The sequence below is a fragment of the Heteronotia binoei genome, chromosome 6 (assembly GCF_032191835.1).
Source record: "Heteronotia binoei isolate CCM8104 ecotype False Entrance Well chromosome 6, APGP_CSIRO_Hbin_v1, whole genome shotgun sequence".
Taxonomy (NCBI): Eukaryota; Metazoa; Chordata; class Lepidosauria; order Squamata; family Gekkonidae; genus Heteronotia; species Heteronotia binoei.
In genome coordinates, this window is record NC_083228.1 from 73164131 (window position 1) to 73186804 (window position 22674).

General features: G+C 46.1%; 1 protein-coding gene across 1 annotated transcript in view; it reads left to right on the plus strand.

Annotated features, from left to right (window-relative positions):
* CFAP43 (cilia and flagella associated protein 43) overlaps positions 1 to 22674 on the plus strand; it is a 99857-nt gene that overhangs the window by 67638 nt on the left and 9545 nt on the right. The window contains exons 29-36 of the mRNA XM_060241704.1: positions 409 to 528; positions 607 to 714; positions 1628 to 1714; positions 3772 to 3860; positions 7467 to 7674; positions 13263 to 13375; positions 19264 to 19423; positions 20045 to 20209. Coding sequence (XP_060097687.1) covers positions 409 to 528; positions 607 to 714; positions 1628 to 1714; positions 3772 to 3860; positions 7467 to 7674; positions 13263 to 13375; positions 19264 to 19423; positions 20045 to 20209 — 1050 coding nt within the window. The remainder of the gene's footprint in view (positions 1 to 408; positions 529 to 606; positions 715 to 1627; positions 1715 to 3771; positions 3861 to 7466; positions 7675 to 13262; positions 13376 to 19263; positions 19424 to 20044; positions 20210 to 22674) is intronic.

Below are 22674 nucleotides of genomic sequence, written 5' to 3' on the forward strand. Positions count from 1 at the left end.
TGTTCTAAGCCTACTGCCATTGATTTAATTGATACCCATGAGTTCTTGTATTGTGAGAAAGGGAGAAAAGCACTTCTTTCTCTACCGTCCATATTCTATGCATAATATTGTAAACATCTATCATGTTGCTCCTCAGTCATCATTCCATCAAGCTGAAGAGCCCTGACCTCTTTAACCTTTATTCATAGGGAAGGTATTCCATCCCCGTAATCATTTTAGTTGCCCTTTTAGGCACCTTTTCCTGCTATAGTATCTTTTTTTGAGGCACAGTGACCAGAACTGTACACCCCTTAAAGCCTTCTAAAATCATAGGGCTATTACAATAAATAGGAGAATTGGATTCCCTGTTTTGATGTGGTCTACACAAATCCACTCATGATGAAGACACTGAATATTTCTGTCCCATAGATTCTAGAAACTGAGTTGAGAAAACTTCAAAGCTCTGTTCAGGAAACAACACAAACATTTGATGAAATTATGAACAGGCTGTTTGAGAAAAAAGTCAAGTCAGAAATGGTTATATATCAGGTAAGCCTGAGATTTCTTATTTGCCAGCTCACTTTCCCTGCAAAAAGTGGTCTGAATGTTCCCTCTGAAATCCTCTAGGAAGAACTCAAAATAACCAACCTTCTGTACTCATTGCTTTTGGATGAAGAACTGAGCACAAGAGAAGCTGGGCTCAATCATTATCTTGAAAAAAAGAGGAAAGAAAAGGTAATTATGATTTTTGAATTTGAAAGGGTAGCTAGTTTTGAGATTAAAGATCTCAACCATCTACAAACAAATTACTCCCAAGATCTCTCATCTCTAGGTCAATAAAAATGTGGCACATGAGATCTGTGATCGGACATGTTAATGTATGTACCTCAGAGAAGCTGTGTGTAACTGGTAATTTGATATGGGAAGCAACACTGAGGGGCAATCAGATTTCTCCTTTTTTCCCCTGGGTAATTTTCCCAATGTAAATTGTTTCCTTGATGATATTTGTCCTGTTGGAGAAAACTACAGGCAATTGTACAATGCCTGCCTTTTCACTCACTAGGCTATTAGTAGCTTCAGAGAACTGTAGCACAAGGAGAAAAGTTAAATATCCCCTTTCTCCAAGTACCACTTTTTAGTCAAATTAGCAGCTCAGCATAGCTTCTTTAAGTAAAAAAAAAAAAGCACTTGGGAGGTCTGCTCATTGATCTCTCTAGTGTCAAGTTGATTTGGCCCTTATGTAACATACTGCCAGTGGGGCTCAATAGAGAGATTCTTGGAAATGCAATTTGGACCCTGTTGCTGTTTGTCCATTGCCAGCTATAACCTGGATCATCATAAGTTTAAAAAAAATACGGAAAAATCAATTTTTGATATTTGAGTTTCCAGACTTGTACCTTATGAAATTAATAATCATAAATACACTGTATAGAAAATAGTGTACATTACATATAAACTGATCGCAGTTCCCAGCAGTATAAGGGAGCAGGCCTAAGCAAGTCTATTGGATGTAAATCCCATGTTATTTAATGGGGCTTACTCCCAGGAAAGTGACTTTAGGATTGCAATTTTAATGGAAGGTCAGGGCATGCTTTCTCTTGGTCCATTATATCCCAAGAGCACTTTCACTTTATTTTATTCTTTACAGATGTTGACTAGTGATGCAGTCAAGGCAGCCAGGGCACAAGTGGATGCTTACAGAGAGGCCTATGACATCTTAGTTGCTGAAGACAAAGTAAGAAAAATGTTAAAGTTGACGAATTTAAGGTTTTGTAGTAATTTTTTTTTGTTCCATGGAACTAATTTGATTTGTACTCAAATATTTCAATTTAACTAAATTGTGGTTTACTCATCTGTTATTTTAAGAGCTATGCTAGTATTAAATGGCCCATGTAATATTTTGACGATTGGTGAATAAACAGATGAGCTGAGATTTAATTAACACCCCCCCCCCCTGATAATGTGATCTTTGGAGTGGTTTCTATAGGATATTTACATTATACTACTATCCCAGCTTTCTGCTTACAAGACATAGATAGCTTACAACAAATATATTATTATGCTGTTGTTCCTTTAAAAATGAAGTGTAAGATTAGTGGTTGCCAAAACTCAAAATAATCTCCTTCCCTCCCCTGCACATAAAATGGAGGCTGTGTGGCCAGGTTGTTTCCTAATACTTTGCTGAGCTAAGTAAGCAGCCATACTTCAGTGCAAGGAGCCTTCTACAAGTACCTCTTCTGCTGGAGGAAAGTTCCACCCTTAGTTAACCTGTGGTAGGATACAATCCACTACCCCTTCTTCAAGTATAGCAAGATGAAATTGGTTACTTTGTCTTGCTTTATGTATGTACTAAAACAATCCTTAGTGAATACGACACTTTCAGATATAAAAGGAAGGGGCTGTAGGTCTGTAATGAACACAGAGTTGTGGTTGCCACAAAATTATGGCTAAACAAAACACAGCTTGTATTTAAAGGCAGGGAAAGGAGTGTAGAACTGGAAGTTTTGGACAAAACAGAATTATTAATAACAATACATTAAGTAATCCTAAAATCACTGTAAAGGACAAAATGTCTCCTTAGTCTCTGGGCCCTATTTAGAATGTCCAGGAAGGTCAGAAGGCTTTTGCTGGTTGACAGCAAATAGAGTAATTGAGCCAAACAAGATGTGACTATGACTGTGAGGCCAACCCATGGCCATCAGTGCCATTTTAGAGAAGAATGTAGCTGTTTAAAAATTGCCACACAGTTCTGATCCTGATTGGATACATCATGGCAGCAACAGAGAATCTTGTTTCCTTAGTTTCTTTTAAAGTGCTGAAACAGCTTGCCCACAGTTATTTTATCAATTTTTAAAAGGTAGGGAGAGGAAACAAGATTGCTAGTTGCCACTGCATTGCATCCCAAGCAGGATTGGGCCCTCACAACAGTTTTTTAATTGCTAAATTCTTTAAGATGGCATCAGTGACCACAGGTTGGCCGTGGCCTCTGTCAAATCTAGTGTGGCCAGTGTTGAGATGATTTGCTTATTGCTTATGGGGCCAGAGAAGTGCTATAAGCAGTAAGGAACCACAAGATGACCACTTTTCAGCCAGTCAGTTGAATCCAATCATCTACTCTACGTTGTCTACAATCAGCGCTTTTATTGTAGAAAAAGCCCAGCAGGAACTCGTTTGTCTATTAGGACACACCCTCTGCCATCACCATTGTTTCACACAGGGCTTTTTTGTAGAAAAAGCCCAGCAGGAACTCATTTGCATACTGGGCCACACCCCCAAATGCCAAGCCAGCTGGAACTGCGTTCCTGTTGAGAGAGAAAAAAAGCCCTGTCTACAATAGTCCAGCACCTTTTCAGAAAATACTTCAGCTCTCTCTCACCCTCAGGCATTTTCCTTTCTGTCCCTCTTCCTCAAAAGTTACCAGTCTTTTTCTGTTCCTCTGCCAATCAATCCTGCTCAAAATCTCTCCAGAAATCATTTCCAACTGGAAGGTGGTGTTTCTAAATCACGATTGTGCAGGGAAAAGCAGACTATAAATAGTTTAATAATAAAAATACTACATTATTTTTAGAATATGATTTTTAAAGAAAGATTACCTAGCATTCTGAGTTCTGTAAATATATAGTTTACTCAACTGTCAGCCCACACTATGATTGCCTATGTGGATTCATTCTTTACTTCTTGGTCTAAAGCTACTTCAGTTTTATTCTCTTCATGCCTTTCGTAATTGGGACAGATACATACTAATGCTCAGACCTAACTGACATACAGCTGTGCTTTCCTTCTTGCTCTTAGCTCATGGAACGTGGCTTTAGAAAGGAATTTTCTGATGTTCCAGCTCATTATGTTGATCAACTATCCAAACTTTACAAACGTCGGCCTAGGTAAGATTTTTCTTTGACTCCAAAAATCCACATCCAAAAAGTTCTTTTCCTGCCATAGGAACAAAATACAGTCCACACAGTTTTATTAAGAACACTAATATGAATCCAGCCTTCCTCCAACTTAAGCACCTGTTCCACTTGGGAGAAAGTTGGAGGGAGGCTTTTTAGGCTGGTGAAAGACCTCAAACTGCACAGTGAAACCTTAGGGTTAGGGATGGGCATGAACTGACTCATGAGCCAAAATTCTGCACAAACTTGGGCCAGTTCAGAGCCCCAAAATCAATTGTTGTGGGTCAGTTAGGGCTCAGTGATAGGGGTCCTCAGGAGAAGGGGAGCCTCATGTAGCCAGCCCTGAATCAGCTGAAGCCAGCAAACACGAAGAGGAGCTGCAGGCCTGTCAAAGTTCAAACCAACTGTTAGTGCAGAGCCTGACACCCTCCAGCCCCAAATCAACAGATGAATCTCAGCTGGCTGTTTCCAGCCCTGCAGTATGCAAAGCTCTAATGGTGTAGGACCTACACCATTAGAGCATTAAAGACAGAGGCTAAGATTAGAGCTACAGGAAAGATGACAAAGTGCATGCCTCCTGGCCAAATGCCAGCTGCTTGCTGATAGCAAAGATAAGTAATCTCAAGCAGCTAGCTGCTATCATGACCTTTCAGCATAGGGCTATACAAACCAGTCCAGGGAGGCTGTTAGGCATGGAAACAACAAGTCACTATATCTCTGACTCTGCAACCACTGCACTGGACTCTGCCTTGCTCCTGTGACCTTTGTACTGATTCTGACTTATGGACCTGCCTTGACCTGGTTTGTGAATGACTTCAGAGTGCTAGACCTTGCCTCTCAGATGACCATCTGGACTCAGTCTTCCATCGTTCTGATAAGTGATCTCTGGACTGGACTGTTGGCTATGATACTTCGGACTAGTGCTTCTGTCTGTCTGCACCCTCGGACACCAATGTTTGCCTTCCTTGAACATTTACTGGATTTTTGTCGGTTTGGTTTGTCTGTTCAGGCCATTTAAACCTATCAGCTGATCTTTTAGGTTTAAATGGCAGCAAGCTATTTCACTGGTTGATTTTGCTTGGGCTGTTGACCGTTTTTATTACATTACTGAGTACTTTACTGGATGTCTTCTGCCACATTGGACTTTCCATCATGGTGCATTTTAGCTGGGCATTTTCCATGTACACTACTGTTTTAAGCTGCTAACCCACAGATAAATTAGTCTTGCTGCTGACTGAATTTGGGATTGAGAATTAATTATTAATGTTATTTATGATGAAATTTATCTAAGTAGCTAGGAGAATTTGGAGTTGACTCTATATCTATCTGTCTGTCTATCATCAGATTTATAGCCCACCCTCCCCTGATAGGCTCTAGGTTTATATCGATTTTAAATTGCATAATTATATTTGAGACCTTGTGATAGCTGCTAAATAATTTATTAGACTGAGATAAATTATTTAGCTAATTAATTGGGGAATTTAGCTAGGTGGGTGGTTAGGGCTGAATTAATTGGCTGTAGACTTTCTATTTAATTTAGTGGTAGGGATCAATTTTGAGTAGTATATTATCCATTGGTCTAGAAAATTCGATTAGAGGGATTAGTATGGTGTGTTGGTTGGCGTAGTATTGAGTTTAGTTGAGTGTGCAGTATACTCAGGACTTCGTTACATCTCATTACAGGTCTGAGGCTGTACAAAGATTAGCTCTATGGTGAGGTTGGGCCAGGGGATTCTAGTACTCCTGGGGAGAGGAAAGTATAGCAGTGAATACAGGCATAACCATAAGGGAAGGAGACTGAGATACAGGAAAGCTCGCACCCCTTCTAGCCTGTGTCCCATCCCAATGGTGGCAGGTATGGGGGCCAAGCGGAATCACTTGCCTTCGTCCTTGGTGTTGTGCAATGCCAGGTCCATAAATAATAAGACTGCTGTTCTATGGGACTTTCTGCTTGAGCAGGAGGTGTACCTGGCTTGTGGGTGTGAGATGGGGAGAAGGCAGCTCTCTCCTAAGTAGCTCCTCAGTCCTCCACCAAACACTGTCTAGCAGGCGGGGAGGGGAGGGGTGGCTTTTTTCATACTGGGAGGCTTACTCCTTCCAGGCACTCCCATCCCCAGAGATCACTGGCATTGAGTGTGTTGGCCTGATGTGAGATGTTGCAGAGAGTTTAGTAATCTAGCTGGCCTAACACACTAGCCAATGCCTTACTGTCCCTGATGGAGGCTGTAGCAGGCTGGGCACTGGAGCACCCTCAGCTTATAGTCTTGGGTAACTTCAACATCCATGCCAATTGGATGGACCTGGTGTCATCCATGGCAACGCTGATCTATGTATAATCTGGCACTCAGGGAAAAAAGAGAAGGAAGAAGAATGTGCTTCAGATGTGGGTACATAACAAGTTGCAAGATAACTATAAAATAAAATCAAAATTGTGTACGTTAATCATTTTCAACTTATGATGACCCTATGACTTAATGGCCTCTTCAATGTGAAAGTTGGACAATGTAGAGAGGTAATAGGAAGAAAGTTGATTCATTTGAAATGTGGTGTTGAAGGAGAGTTTTACAGATACTGTGGACTACCAAAAAGACAAACAAGTGAGTAGTACAACAAATCAAACTTGAACTCTACCTAGAAGCTAAAATGACTAAATTGAGACTATTGTACTTTGGTCACATTATAAGAAGACGTCACTGAAAAAGACAATAATGACAGGAAAAGCTGAAGGCAGCAGGAAAAGAAGAAGACCCAACATTAGATTGATTGACTCTATAAAGGAAGCCATGGCCCTCAGCCAGCAAGACCTGAGCAAGATGCTCTAAAATTAAACAGAATGTATTCAGAGAAATCCTGTGATATTAATAGCCAATGAGATATGTTTCCATTTCCTTCCTATAATATCACTCAACCAAAGTAAAGGAGAATTAAAAACCATTACAAGATCTTCATACCCTAAGCTGTATAAACTACAGATATGACTGACCACTAAGAGCAGGACCAGTGAAGTGAGGCAGGTTGGGAGTGGGTGGCATCCTCCACTACAATCTCAATTCCATCTTCTCCTTCTTTCCTTGGTCATCAGGTGCCTTGAAACATAGTGTTTTAAGTCAGGCACGCTTAACAGGGTTTGCATTGCTTTGCCAAACTTGTGTTTCAGGATGTCTGGAAATGAAGGTGGAACTCCTACCACTTGTGGGGGAAGCGGTCATAGGTGGCATTTCTGGTTGAGTTGCTGCTGAGCAGAAGTGACACCCCTCCCTCCTGTCATATGAAACATGAATAGGAAGTACCAGCATCAGATTATGCCACTTTGTTCTACCACTTTCAACTTAAAGGCTTATATTAATATTTGATTTCCTTGTGGAGAGGCATGTGGACCTGTCAGTATGCAGAATTTCAAAGGGAGAGTGTAAGAATAAACAAGGGAACAAAATGGTAATTGATTGTACAAAAAAAAAATATCAAACTTTCCAAGTAAATTCAGTCATAAAATGACCTACTGACACATGCCCTTATTCTGTTGGTGCATATATAAACAACATAACAGAAAACATTTACGGTAACTCTTTTTTTGTCTGCTTTAATCCATCATGGTAGGGCTCAGAGGGCAAAGGTTGTACAGGACACCAGTAACCCTTATGGAGATCGGCCAGGCTCTGCCAAAGCACTGCAGGATGCTTATGCCCAATTAATGAAAGGAATCGATGAAATGGATGAATTTGGAAACAAACCAGAGGGCCTTGACTATTCCATCTGGGACCGTTTCTGTATGTCTAGACGGACCAAAGTAGAAAGTGAGCAACAGGTAAGTAAATTTATTTCCACTATACTTTTTTTTTATTTTTATATTTGAAATGTACATTCTGATGTACTACTTCATGGTCTCTGTGCATTACACTGAAGGGCTTTGCAGCCTTCATGCACAGGATCTGAAAAAGTCAAGCTCTCCTTCCCTCAGGCTAACTGCTTGGACATAGCAGGCAAAGTGGGGAGGAGCCATGCCTTCCAATTCATTTTTCTTTACACTGTTTCTACTCTTACTTGGCATGGATTGTGGAAAATACTGCTGAAAGAAGGGATTTCTATCAGTGGAACTGACCCTCATCCCACCCCCACAGCACAAAATGCTGATCCTGGGAGTCAGGAGACCCCTCCAGGAGCATTGTGAATGGGGACTCAAAGGTTTGTAGCTGGAGGAGAGAATCAGTAAAAGCCCCCCCACACACACATACACACTTTTTATTTGTAGAATCCTCCATTGGATCTCACCCCTTTTGTGTGAATCATCACTATTGTTGAAAGCAGGCTGAAATATATGAACAACTACACAGAAAAGGCCTGGTGAAGTCAAAATAATTGAGCTGTTTTCATTCAAAATACGTTTTATTTAAAGACTTGTGTATGTCCTTCTGTGATTGTTTGCTGACACAATGTAATGTACTGGGAGACGAGACGTGGTAAAGGCATTGGTCTTTAATCGCTGATACATTACAGAACTGAGAAACACGCGGCCGGGTCCGCTAATATATACATGCACCCCGGATCAACCCCCCTGCTGGCCAGCCCAATCCTGGCCAGTTAAACTTCCCGCGCTTGGTCTTGATTGGCGGTGACTTTTCCCGCGCTGCGCCAGGTAACCCGAGGACGTCCCGGCTTGCGCGGCGCGGGTGCAGAGTCCGATACTCAACACTCCTCCCCCCTTAGTTTAAACCACATAGTCCTGGAGGTACGCCGGTGCTCTCCGTTCCCGTGTCGATCTCCTCGGGGTCGCTCTTGGTGCGGAGGCTGGTTCCGTTGTGGGCGATGCTGCTTCTGGCTGCGGGATGTTGGGGTCTGTTTCAGGCTCCGGCTCTGGTTCGGTGTCTCTGGGGGCGTCATAAGTGGGTAGTTCCTGTATTGGCGAGCGCCCTTCCGGACCTTCGGTTGCCCGCGGATCCCTATTCCCTACCTCCTCTGTTTCTTCGGGTAGGGTGCGGCGGCGCAGCTGATCTATGTGCCGCCTTAGTACCTGGCCCCCCTCGGTGGTCACCTCGTATGACCTGGAACCTGTCACCCTAAGGACTCTCCCCGCGACCCACTCGGGACCGCTTGCGAAGTTCTTCGCGTATACCGGGTCACCCGGAAAGAACCCCCGCACCGCCTCCCGGACCTCTGGGGACCCGCGGACCTCGGGGGCCCGGTCGGGGTGCAGCCTGTCTAGGCGTGTTGTCAGTTTCCTCCCCATAAGCAGTTCTGCGGGGCTGGATCCCGTTATAGGGTTTGGGGTGATCCTGTTGTGGAACAGGAAGGCTGAGAGGCGGTGGTCCCAATCCCCTTGTACTATTCTCCCCAGTGCTTCCTTGGCGGTCCGCACCATCCGCTCTGCCTGGCCGTTGGTGGCCGGATGGAAGGGTGCGGATCTTATGTGTCGTATGAGGTACCTCTCCGTGAACTCCCGGAATTCCCGGGAGGTGAATGCAGTACCGTTATCCGTCACCAGGGTGTCTGGGATCCCGTGCGTGCATAGGACCCTCCTGAGTGCCCGGACGGCTGCTGCTGTGGAGGTTGAGGCTACTGGAATCACCTCCAGCCATTTTGTGTAGGCATCCACAAGTATAAAAAAGATTTGGCCCTGATACGGGCCTGCAAAATCTAAGTGGAGGCGGGACCATGGTCGCCTGTTAGACTCCCATCTGTGGACCGGGGCTGATGGGGGATCGGGCCGGGATTCTTGGCAGGGTTGGCACCTCCTCACCCACCCCTCTATCTCCTCATCCATGCCCGGCCACCACACATAACTACGGGCCAGGGCTTTCATCCTCACGATGCCCGGGTGGGTCTCGTGGAGGTCTTCCAGCACCTGCTTGCGCAAGGGGGGGGGAACCACCACCCGACTGCCCCAAAGCACACACCCCTTGTGGGTTGATAGCTCGTCCTTCCTGGACGCGAATGGCCTGAACGCGTCTTCGACTTTGCCTGATGGCCACCCCCTCCCCACCCAGTCCCTGACCCGTGCCAGGATGCGGTCCCTCCCTGTTGCCCGAGCCACCTCCGCCGCGTGCAGGGGGCGCTCGGGGAGCGATTCAATGAGCATTACCCCATGTGCCGGGGCGGGATCCGGTTCTGTCATGGGGAGCGGCAGGCGGCTGAGGGCATCGGCGTGTCCCATGGCTTTACCCGGGCGGTGGATCAGTTCATACGTGTAGGAGTTCAGGAACTGGTTCCACCTCAGGACCCTCTGGGATAGGATTTGGGGGGTCTGACGGTCTGGAGCTAGGAGGCCCAGGAGCGGCTTGTGGTCCGTGGCGATGGTGAAACGCCTACCGTAGAGGTAGTCGTTGAACTTGTGCACCCCCGCCACGATCGCCAAGGCCTCCTTGTCAATTTGAGCGTAGTTCCGCTCCGCTGGAGATAGAGTCCGTGAATAGTACGCGACTGGCACTTCCCTCCCGTCCGGGAGTTGGTGCCCCAAAACCGCTCCTACTCCGTAGGGGGAGGCGTCGCAAGCTAGGATCAGGGGTAGGTTTTCGTCGTAGTGGTGAAGTACCGCGTTAGAGACCAAGAGGTCCTTCACCGCTTGGAACGCCGCGGCTTGGCGTTGGCCCCAGACCCACGGGGCCTGTTTATCCAGCAAACGGTGCAACGGTTCCGCTACGGCGGCTTTGTGCGGTAGGAACGTGTGATAAAAGTTCAACAATCCTAAAAAACTCTGTAGTTCTGCCTTGCATTTGGGCGCCGGAGCCTGGACTATGGCCCTGGTCTTGTCCGCCGTCGGGTGTATCCCCGCCGCGTCCACGGCGAACCCCAGGAACTCCACTCGCGGGACCCCTAACAAACATTTCTCCTTTTTGACTCTCAGCCCCGCCGCTTGGAACCGCCTGAGGACCTCGCGCAGGCGGCAGCAGAACTCTCCTTCATTGGGGGCGGCGATTAAAACGTCGTCAAAGAAGGGTTGAACTCCGGGGATCCCTTTAAGGAGAGAGTCCATTATGCTCTGGAATATCCCCGGAGCCACACTGACCCCGAACTGCAGCCGTTTAACCCTGAACGCGCCCCTGTGGGTCACGATCGTCTGCGCCTCCGCTGTCTTAGCGTCGACCGGCAGTTGCTGGTATGCTTGTGCTAAGTCCAGCTTCCCAAAAACCTTCGCCCCGGCTAGCGCTGCTAGGACGTGGCTGACCACCGGGACTGGGTAGGGGTTGTCTTGTAGCGCCTTATTGATCGTGCACTTGTAGTCAGCGCAGATCCTCACCTCCCCATTGGGTTTGACGGGCGTTACTATGGGGGTTTCCCATTCCGCGTATGTTACCGGTTCTAGGACGCCCTGGGCCGTTAGGCGGTCCAGTTCTGCCTCTATTTTAGGCTTAAGGGCGAACGGGACGCGCCTCGCTTTAAGCCTTATGGGCCTGACCATTGGGTCAATCGGTAGGGTGATGGGCGGACCCTTATAGCTCCCCAAAGACCCATCAAAGACCTCGGGGAACTCATGGCAGACCCCGTCGAAATTGCTTGCCTGCAAGTGGTCCACCCCCACCAGCTGGATCCCCAGGGGATTGAACCAAGCCAACCCTAGAAGTGTGGTCAGTTGGCGCTTGACCACTAGGATGTCCAGGGGCCCTCTGAAACCCCTTCTTTCCACATGCACCCGGGCCCACCCCACGATGTGTACTGGGTTCTTCTGAAAGTCCCTCAGTACGAAGTCCGCTGGCCTCGTTTGAAGGCGGCGGTGGGGGCATAGTTTCTTGAGGGTTTCCTCCGAAATGATGGAGATGGAGGAACCCGAGTCCACTTCCATGGTGCAGGGGGCGCCCTCGATTAGGACCGACATTTTGACCTTGTCTGGGGCCGATAGGGGCAAGTTCAATACCTGCAGAGTGGTGGATGCCGTCGTGTGGGTGTCCAGGGAGTCGTGATGCGCTGATGGTTGTCGGCGGCTGTTCTTGGCCCGGCAAGCCCGAGCGATGTGGCCCGTCTTTCCGCAGCTGCGGCAGTCCAGGTTGCGGTACGGGCAGTCCCGGCGCTCGTGGGGGTCGCCGCAGCTGGCGCATCTGGGACCGGTGGTGGCGGTGGCCCTCTCCGTCGCTCGCTGTCTAGTGGGGGCCCTTGTGTCCGTTCTTTGGGGCCGCCGGAGTTGAAACGCTTCTTCCTCTGTTCGGTCTTCTGGCTCCGTTTCCCCTTGGTGGACTGCTTCACCTCGTGGCTGGCCGAACGCCTTGGTGGCCCTCTCGAAGGCCGTTGCCTCGTTGAAGGCTTGTTGTAGCGTTAGCTCCTCCTTCGCGAAGAGCTTCTGCTGCAATCGCTCGTCGCGGAGGCCCCAGACGAAACGGTCCCGCAGGGCTTCGTCCCTTTTGTCAAAGTTGCAATTTCCGGCGATCTGCCGAAGGGCCGCCAGGTAGACCGCCGCTGTCTCCCCCGACTTTTGGTCCCTCTTGTGGAAGAGGAATCGGCGGGCGACGATGGACGGTTGGGGTGAAAAGTGGCCCGTGAGGAGCCTCACGACTTCCCGGTAGGTCCTCTCCGTCAGCTTAGCTGGAGCGGAGAGACCTCGTGCGATCTCGAAGGTCTCTTCGCCACAGACGCTCAGCAGGACGTCTCTCTTTCTCTCGTCATCGTCGATCAGGTTCGCCCGCAGGTAGCACTCGACCCTTTCGGTGTAGGTCTCCCATCTCTCGGGGTGCTCCGGGTTGAATTCCGCAAGATGGCCCGTCGTTACGCTCGAGTTCGCCATGGTGGCGGCGGGCTGCCCGATCCTGCGGTCTCTCGCCTTCCTCGTCTCCGGCCGGACCTATCTAGATCCCACCTTCGTCGCCAGTGTAATGTACTGGGAGACGAGACGTGGTAAAGGCATTGGTCTTTAATCGCTGATACATTACAGAACTGAGAAACACGCGGCCGGGTCCGCTAATATATACATGCACCCCGGATCAACCCCCCTGCTGGCCAGCCCAATCCTGGCCAGTTAAACTTCCCGCGCTTGGTCTTGATTGGCGGTGACTTTTCCCGCGCTGCGCCAGGTAACCCGAGGACGTCCCGGCTTGCGCGGCGCGGGTGCAGAGTCCGATACTCAACACACAAGTTTGCTGACCGGATACATGTCTTTCTCCTCTCCCACTGCAGACCCCACCTCACCCTTCATTCTGTTCATGAAGGTCCTCTAGATTCTCAGAAGCAGAATTTCAAGGCACTAATTGAGCTACAGTAGAGGTGGGCAGGGGGTGGATGGGAAAGCCCCATTCCATGAGCTTTGCACCACTTGTGATTCATTGGATACAGAGCAGTATCAGAAAGCATATGAACATGTAAACATTCAGAAGTGTGTATGATACAGGCAGGTATGCTAAATAAATGAGGTTATAAATCTGCATCACCTGCAAAGTAAATATGTTTAAAATAGTGTCTTCCCTGTTTGCTTAGATTAAACAGAAAGCACTGACACTTGCAGAGATGCAGACTTTCCTTCAGAAGAGGATAGAGGATGATGAGAAAGTACGGAAAGACATTGAGCAAATCTTCACAGAACTTAATCTGTAAGTTGGCTTTATCATTTGTGTTGGTTACTGACATTTTAGAATTACCCCTCAGGGTTCTTTTTGTAGCAGGAACTCCTTTGCATATTAGGCCACACACCCCTGATGTAGCCAATCCTCCTGGAGCTTACAGTAGGCCCTGTACTAAGAGCCCTGTAAGTTCTTGGAGGATTGGCTACATCAGGGGTGTGGCCTAATATGCAAAGGAGTTCTTGCTACAAAAAAAGCCCTGGCCCCTCTTTATGTAAAACTGTTCCATATATGCCTTCAGTGCAAAGGGCATTAAAGTTAAATACATTGGCTTTGATCCAGCAGAGCTTTTCTTCAGATGGAAGGATTTGCACCTGTAGAGCACAACTTTCTTGCTTCCCCTTTCTGCTGCAGTTGAAAAACCCACAGGAATAACATCTCAGTGTTGTAGCTGCTCAAAGCAGTCAGGTGTAGCTAATTTTAGTTCTAATTTGGTTCTGTTGCAGTAGTAAAGAAGACAAATAGTTTTAAAAATACTTTTAGGTAGCAACATTGTGCAACATCTCAGTATTGTAGCTGCTCATGCTACTCAGATGTAGCTAATTTAGTTCTAAACAGGCTCAGAGGTTCTTGGCTATTTTTACTGCTGTATGGGGAAAGGTTCAACAGAGGGCCAAACAAATGACAAGGGGCGTTTTCGCACTCACCTTCAGCCGGCGCGACCCCCCTCTTCACCGCGCAGGATCTGCGCGGATTTCGCACTAAACGCCGCGGAGCAGCCTTTTGCGCCGGAAACTCCCGGCGCAAAAGCCGCTCAAACGGAAACCGCAGTTTCCGTTTGAGCGGCTTTTGCGCCGGGAGTTTCCGCAGTTTCCGTTTGAGCGGCTTTTGCGCCGGGAGTTTCCGGCGCAAAAGGCTGCTCCGCGGCGTTTAGTGCGAAATCCGCGCAGATCCTGCGCGGTGAAGAGGGGGGTCGCGCCGGCTGAAGGTGAGTGCGAAAACGCCCAAGGATTAAAACTGAGGCCACAGATAAACTCTAATATAACTTTGGAGCTTTACTACCCCTATAGATTATCCCCTAGGGATAGTGAGTTCACAGATAAGGCTAAACCTTAGGCCTTCTGTAACAGAAAAAGAAAAAAAATAAAACAAACCGTAGATAGGGTTTAAATAAACCTAGGGCTTCGACACAAAACAAGGGGTCCAATATTAAATCTAACATTTTAGTCTAATTCTCACATTCTTTAAAGATGGGTTTTTTTCTGCACAAGAAAACAAACAGTTATGTACCTCATGTAACTGCTGAGACTATTCATCTAGAGTCCCCTTTAATCCAGCCTAGAAGGGCTAAATTAACATTTGAAATTAAATTAGCATTTTGACTAAAAAACAGCCAGAGAAGGAGAGGTATGAGCAGCTCCCTTTCAGCAAGACCTATTGTTAATCAACCAGAGTCTGACTCATTCATCTTCCTAGATTGGTTAGCTCCCAATCAGTGTCCAATCAGTCTACCCATGGTTATGTGCAGAATTTTTGGCCCAAACTGGCTCCAGTGGGCAGTGAAGTTTTTGACCCAAACTATTTACTTAGGGTTCCTATGAGTAGTTCCATTTCTGTGAGGTAGGATGCTCTGCTCCAGTGACAAAGTTTCTGGAATGAAGGAGTAAATAGGCGAGTTTAGCAGATGTGTGAGTTCAACAACAACATGAAGAAGCCAGGGCACTGATCTCTCTGTCCCTAATAGGGTAAGCACACTTTCCACAAACAGATCTGCATAAAGTTTTATGTTAAAAGGGAGATAAATCCACAAATAATAAAAAGGCAATTATGAGGGAAGAATGCCAGCAGTGGGTTGGGTTTTTTCCATTATATTGCATTGAGTGGACAGAAGTAATGGGTGTATGCAGGGGTCGTTTTGTAGAAAAATAGGTGCTGGAGCTCATCCAGGGATTGTTATACAGCTGCACCTACTATTCAATGGGCAAGGTGGGAAGGAGGAGGGGGAACCCTCAGAAAGATGCAGGAGCTGCACTCCTGTGAGCTCCTACTGGGTCTATGCTTGATGCAAGGAGCTCCTGGTTCTCAAGCAATGAATTTGCACCCTCCAGGCTGAGGTAACTGACCTGGAGAAGCAGACAGTTAGTTAGGCACATGGATTAGACCAGAGGTGGCCAAATTGCATCTCGGGAGTCACATGCGACTCTTTCACACATATTGTGTGGCTCTCAAAGCCCCTATTGCTCATTGGCTATCTTGGAGAAGGCATTTTCCTCTTTAAATCACTTCTCCAAGCTAAGCCAGCTGGTTGCTTGGAGAATGCATTTGAAGTTAAAGTTGCTTTCTTTCCATCTCTCCATCTATTCTTCCTTTCCCTCCCCCAAACATCTGATGTTCATGTCTTGTGACTCACAAACATCTGACATTTATTCTATGTGGCTCTTACGTTAAGCAAGTTTAGCCATCCCTGGACTAGCTCTCGGGGACTTGTGCCGCACTCCGAGAATGGCAGCCCTACCACTTTCAGGGAGTATGAGAGTCAAAGGGAAACAGGTCACTGTGCTGATGATAAGGGGAATGTGCCCTCAGAAGGGACTCACTCTTCAGTTGGTAAACAGGTATCCTTTCACACACCAAGGAACCATCCCTGGGCAAGGAGGAAGGGAGGGGGGCTCTTAGTAGTTGGTGATTTGATACTTAGGCATGTAGATAGATGGGTTACAAACCCATGTACTGACCACATGGTAACTTGCCTGCCTGTGCAAAGTAGCAGACATTATGCATAGTCTAGATAGGCTGATAGACAGTACAGGGGATGAGCCAGTGTTCATGGTACATGTTGGCACAAATTATGTGAGGCAATGTAGTAATGTATCCCTGGAGGAAAAATTTAGGCTGCTAGGCAGGAGACTCAAGGCTAGGACTTCCAAGATAGCCATCTCAGAAGTGCTACCTGTTCCATGTGTAGGGCCAGTTGGAAGGAAAGGAAAGGCCCCTGTGCAAGCACCAGTCATTTCCCACTCTGGGGTGACGCTGCTTTCACAACGTTTTCACGGCAGACCTTTTTACAGGGTGGTTTGCCATTGCCTTCCCCAGTCATTACACTTTCCCCCCAGAAAGCTGGGTACTCATCTTACCAACCTTGGAAAGATGGAAGGCTGAGTTAACCTTGAGCTGGCTACCTGAACCAGCTTCCACTGGGATCGAACTCAGGTCATGAGCAGAGGGCGCCTACTGTAGTACTGCAGCTTTACCACTCTGCGCCACGGGGCCAGTTAGGCAGGCACAAATTAGAAGTCTTAATGCGTGGATGAGATGATAAAGTAGGGAGGAAAGGTTTGTTTGTTAGGCATTGGGGTGCCTTTTGGAACAAGCAGGACCTGTACTAAAGAGATAGCCTCCAGTTGTCTTGAGAAGGAAGCAGTCTGCTGGTGCTTAAAATCAAAAAGGTAGCAGAGCAGTTTTTAAACTAAATATTGGGGGAAAGCCAACAGGAAATGGAATGTCTCTGGTGCAGGGTGGCTCATCTCTAAGAGATAAAGGGGTAACCAGCCCTGTAGCCAGAAGGGGTTTTTTTTGGGGGGAGGGGCGTGTGCTAGGGCTCCACTAATTAAATTAAATGCTAGAAGTGTGTAACTTTTCTTAGGATTGCCAGTCAGAGAAAAGAGGAAAGAGAGCACTTGTCACTAAAGCACTCAATTCCAGTGAAGAGTTAACTCTTCACCTCCCAGCCTTCTGAAATTGCTGCATTAGGGAATCTGTTGTCAAGGGCAGTCTGTCACACGTAGTTATGTTACCAACAAAACAGTTTATAATCTATTTGGATTTGGATTTACTAAGGAAAGGGAAGAAAGGGGAGAGAGAGGGTTGCCAGGTCCAACTCAGAAAATATCTGGGGACTTTCAGGGTGGAGCCAGATGAAACAAGCATGACTGAACTCTGAAGGGAGTTCTGACTACCACATTTAAAGGGACCGCACACCTTTTAAATGCGTTCCCTCCATTTAGAAATAATGAAGAATAGGTGCATCTTCTTTTGGGGCTCATAGAATTGGATCCCCTGGTCCAATCTTTTTGAAACCTGGGGGGTGTTTTGAGGGGAGGCACAGGATGATATGCTGAAAATTTGGTGCCTCTACCTAAAAAAAACAGCCCCCCCGAGCCCTAGATACCCATGGATAAATTCTCCATTATACCCTATGGGAACTGGTCTTCATAGGGTAAAATGGAGTGCCCAACAGACATTTCCCTCCCCTCTCCCACTTTCTGATAACCCTGAAGCAGGGGGAGGGCCCTCTGCCCCCAACTGGGCATTAATAAACAAAAAAAGGGAATCACAGTTAATGAGACAAGCAACAAAAGAAACAACTACTGTGATATGCTGACTAACAATGTTTAATAAAACCATTTAAAAACCTTCATATCTTTTTATACTTCATATTGTAACAGAGGTCCAATTCTCACATTCCCATATTACAAAAAAAGGTCCTTTGAGCACCTGGATATAGGCTCATTTCGTCAATGGACTTCCTCAGGAATAATCCTTCCTATGTTTCTTCCAGAGTTACCAGCCCCTAGTACCAACCCAATGTTATAGTGCTTCTGCAACATCTTCTCTCTCATTCACTCAATGACACTTAAGTGCATATATTTGTTTAAGTAGCTTGAGTCAGTCCAAACTTATTCTTTTACCCAGATGCACAAGCCTTCTGGAGTTTGCTGGCCTATAGCTCTCTACAATATATTACTAAAGGCAAGTTGTTCTTTAGATGGCCAGTTGCTCTTATACTCTTTATAAATAATTGTTCATTCTTAATTTTAATTTCAAGCAAGCCATTCTTTTGACAGCAATTTAGCTCAAAGCCACTGAAGTGTGTGATTTTAAGCAGGCCAGTCCTATACCTCTCCTGAATGCAAAAACACAAGGAATTTCCAGGCTTCTTTTAAGCCTTCCAAGGAGGAAAGGCACATGGTGGCTGCTGGAGTGCAGCTTCCCCCTGCTGGACAGCTGGCAGATGATGGGGAGGAGCCTGCAAAATCAGGGGATCCCTTGCTGGGAGTCACGGACTGGCAGACCTAGAGAGATAATAAGAGAAGCGGGAGTAGGAAGGGAGGGGGAAAGAGAGAAAAATGGAAAGACAAATGGACAACAGAAGAAAAAATAAAGAAAAAAATTGAGTTTTGTATTATATATTCAGTATTATAAACAATTGTATTGGGAGAGAAAAGAAGATAAAAAGCCATAAGGAAAAAAGAGAGAGAAGGATGGAAGAAACATTTATTTGATTTATTGGCTCTTAAAAGGGTTTTGACCACTGTGTTACACAGAGTGATGGACTGGATGGGCTATTGGCCTGATCCAACATGACTTCTCATATGTTCTTATGAATAGCATGCAGGACATTTTGGACTACAGCAGGAGGGAGAAGGCTAGAAAGTTGTGCTGTATGTGGAAATTCTTCTGTCTGCATTGGGATCCAACCCAATGTATTTGGACATATATCCAGAGGACAGCTGGCTGTGTTCCCAGTGTGGTACTGTGGTAGATGTGGAGAAGTGTTTTCCAGACATGAAATATACATGCCGTACAGAATGCACAACTCACCAAACCCAAGTTTACTCCAGCCTTCTGAAATTAAAATTGCCCATCATCTTCTGTCACTGAGGGGTATACTATGATTTGATACCACCAGTACCATGTTTAATCTCATTTCCAGGCTCTGATTAACTATTATGCTAAATACTTTTGTGTTAAGTATATAATTATCTTGGAATTTTCCACTGAGAAATACATGTACATTCTCCAACCATAGACTTTAAAAAAATTCTCAACCTCAAAATTTAATAAGTGGTGTCCTTTATTTCTTTCTGATCATGGTACGGTAAATGTTTTCATATAAAAAAATTTTTTTGCATTTCTAGGCTTCGAGAGATGAAGATGAAATTTCAATTAGATCTGATGGTCCAGTTTCTTTTAAAACAAGGCCAAGTGGAGCTAGACAGTAGCAATTTAATACCCGATTACACAGATGCTATTCTTATCAACAGGAGCATCATTGAGGAACTGAACAGCACTATCCGGGTAGCTATGTTTTTTTTTTAAAGGAACTGAATTTCTGAAGATCTTTCCTAGTAGATTTACTCCCTTTGAATTTATTATGGAACAAGGGAGAGCCTGCAAGACTTGTGGGAGGCAGGGCTTTTTTTGAGCAGGAATATAGTTCTGGCAGGCTTGGCATAAGGGGGTGTGGCCTAATATGCAAATGAGTTCCTGTTGGGCTTTTTCTACACAAAAAAGCCCTGGTGAGGGAAATTGCATATCCCCCCACATTGCTGCTGCTGCTTCTCCTTCCCACATTGCTTTTGGAACAAGCTGAACCCTTATGGATCCATTTATTTACAAAATGAGGCAAATCACACCCTGTTTTGGCTGAAGAAGATGGCATGGGGAAAGGGAATCAAGAGCTCCTTCTCAGCATTATGGTCCAGAGTTGGATCATGTCCCTGTGGACCTTTAAAATGCCCTTCCACACAAGTGTGGTATGGCTGTGGAGAAGGTGAGTTATGTCTAGGGAGTTATGTCTAGAAGGTGAGTTATGTCCATGTCTGGGCCCCATTTATTACAAAACTTTGTAGTTTGGCCACCTTCTTCGAGAAATATAAAAGATATTTCTAGATTAAGACAGATCTCTTTTTCTTCTAGGCTCAGGGAGAAAGGAAAGTTGCCAGCATGGTGGAAAGCAAAGATTTTCGGAAAGGGATATTTCAGCTGGAATGGGAGCATAAAAAAATTCAGATGCAGATTGATGATCTCAACCAAAAGGCCCGAGATATTCAAAAACTGAATGTAACAAAGGATCGCCAACTTGTAAGTTACTCTCCTAAATGTTGGTTTTGCTATGGCTATATAAAGTTGTTGTCCACCAGCAAAAGGTGCTATCATGGTCCCAGGCCTAGTGTGGCCTACAGGCTCCAGAGAAGTCTGTATTAGAGTAGCAACCAGGCCTACATCTCTCAGGATCTTTTTGCTCCCTCTGATTGGGTAAGCAGAAGTTCTGGAGAGACAACTTGTCCAGCGGAGACCAGAGTGGTGGGACCTGAGAAGAAAGAATAAATAGGTCTGGTTAGCGAGGGAGGGCATTCTGTCTGGGGAGGCTGCAGTCAGGAAAGTTCTCTTTGGAAAGGCTGGGCTGGAGAGAAGGCTGAAGTCAGGAAAGTTACCTCCTCCAAAGAGTGGTGAGTCAGTTGGAATTAGAGGAAGGGAATGTATAGTTAGTCATGTCAGGGCTTTTATTTTTTTCTTTGTACCACCTTTACTGTTTTTCCATGTTCACTGGTGCACTAAACGGTACAACCCACTTGTTTGTTCTTGAAACTTATTGTTGTTATAATGCTTGGGTCTGCATACCACTTTGGTGACAGATAAAAGGTGATTGCTGAGAAGGAAGACAGGGGTCAGGTGGGTGCTCTGGGCTCTCCCAGACAGACCCTTACCTGAGTGGTGGCAGCTAGCAGAAGGCCCTCCTGGCCCCCTGCTTGTGACAGGTGGTGACATTCCTGGATCTTCCCTACCCTTCCTTTCTCCCTGGAAATGTTCCAACACAGGGTAAGCTTATTCCCAGGATCAAGGGACTTGTGTGTATCAACAGTTGGGCAGGTCAGGCAGCTGTAGTGGGGAGAGGATAGAAACAAGATTGCCCTTCCTGATTTTTGTGCATGTAGGTGTGTTCACACAAGAGAAAGAAAGAAGCAATTTCACCCCCCTTCCCACTGCAGCTACCTAATCTGTATCAATCAAGTCCTTCCATCCCATTCCATTGTTGGAATGGGCTGCAGGCAGAAGTGGAAGATCCCATATCTTTGCACTCATGCATCATGGGATCCAAACTGATCCAGCAAGGCGTTTCTTATATTCTTACACAATTCTCTACATGAGGAATAAGTTTTATGCTCACATTCTTCCTCATTCCTTATTAGTAGCTACATACATATGGCCCTATATGGCCGAGGACCTGACTACCTTAGGGACCGCCTCTCTCCATATGTTCCCCAGAGAACACTGAGATCCAGCTCCCAAAGTCTTCTAAAAATCCCTGGACCAAAGGAGGCCACACTGAAAGTAACGCGGGAGCAGGCCTTCTCAATAATGGCTCCCCACTGGTGGAATCAGCTACCGGAGGAAGTGCGAGCCCTGCGGGACCTTAACCAATTCCGCAGGGCTTGCAAAACTACCCTCTTCCAACAAGCTTATAGGGAACTCTGAATGTGACATCTAGCCATCTGGATAGACATCCCACTGAATGTAGCACCTTTAATTTACTATGGTTTTATAATTTTTATGTAACTTTTTAACTGTATTTTAACTGTATCTTTTATTAATTGTATAACTGATCATGGTATATACCATGTCCTGTTAGCCACCCTGAGCCTGCTTCAGCGGGGAGGGCGTGTAAGCCAAAATGCCCTCAAAATGAGGTTGGGGAATTAGTTTAATGGACACCTGGCTTTAATAGGAATCTTTTTATCAATGTATACCAGGCTCAACCATTCAGAGAGTGATGCTCAATAAAAGGACTCTAATTTAATAAAAACCAATTGTAATTTATTTAGAATAATAGTTCTTTCATACAAGGTAAAAATACAAAACACTCACACATTCACACAGGTCTAAGGAAATACAGATAGATTGATAGGGGTAACATATATGGGTAGACAAACAGGGTCATATTTACCATCGTCGTCTTCAGGGAAGGTTTCCAATGGCGACATAAGAGGACAGGGGAAATGGACCCAAAACTGTGGCCAGAATTGGGGATGGATCTAGACAGTGGAACTGGGATACTGTTAGATGCACACATGAGTGGAGTTGGGTCAGAGGTTAAATAGACTCCCTTAGACCCTTAGGGGCTGGGAGGTCTTGGGGAGGAGCAAGGGGGAGGCTCTGTGATGACCAAGGAGGCTGGACATTATCAGAGCCAATGGGGAGCTCCTTGCTGACACCTAATTGGATGCCAGTTTGGGCCAATGAACTTCACCTGAGTCCGGTGAACCTGGAAATTTCCAAGCTGCAATGCTGCCTGGGGCGGTTCCAAGGTATTAGATTAGGGTGAGAATGGAAATGGCTGGATACTTAAGGTTAAATGGGATTATCTGGGAAGGTGACAATAGGGAATCAAATACTGGCCTAGGTATCACCCGGGTTAGACAAAACACTTGGTTGAGACAGGAGATGGTTTTCCTCTTCCTTATCTTCTTCCTGGGCAAGAGTTATTGTTCTGGTATTGCTGAGCAATTAGGATCAACAGTGGAGCTATTAATCCATTCATGAGGTAA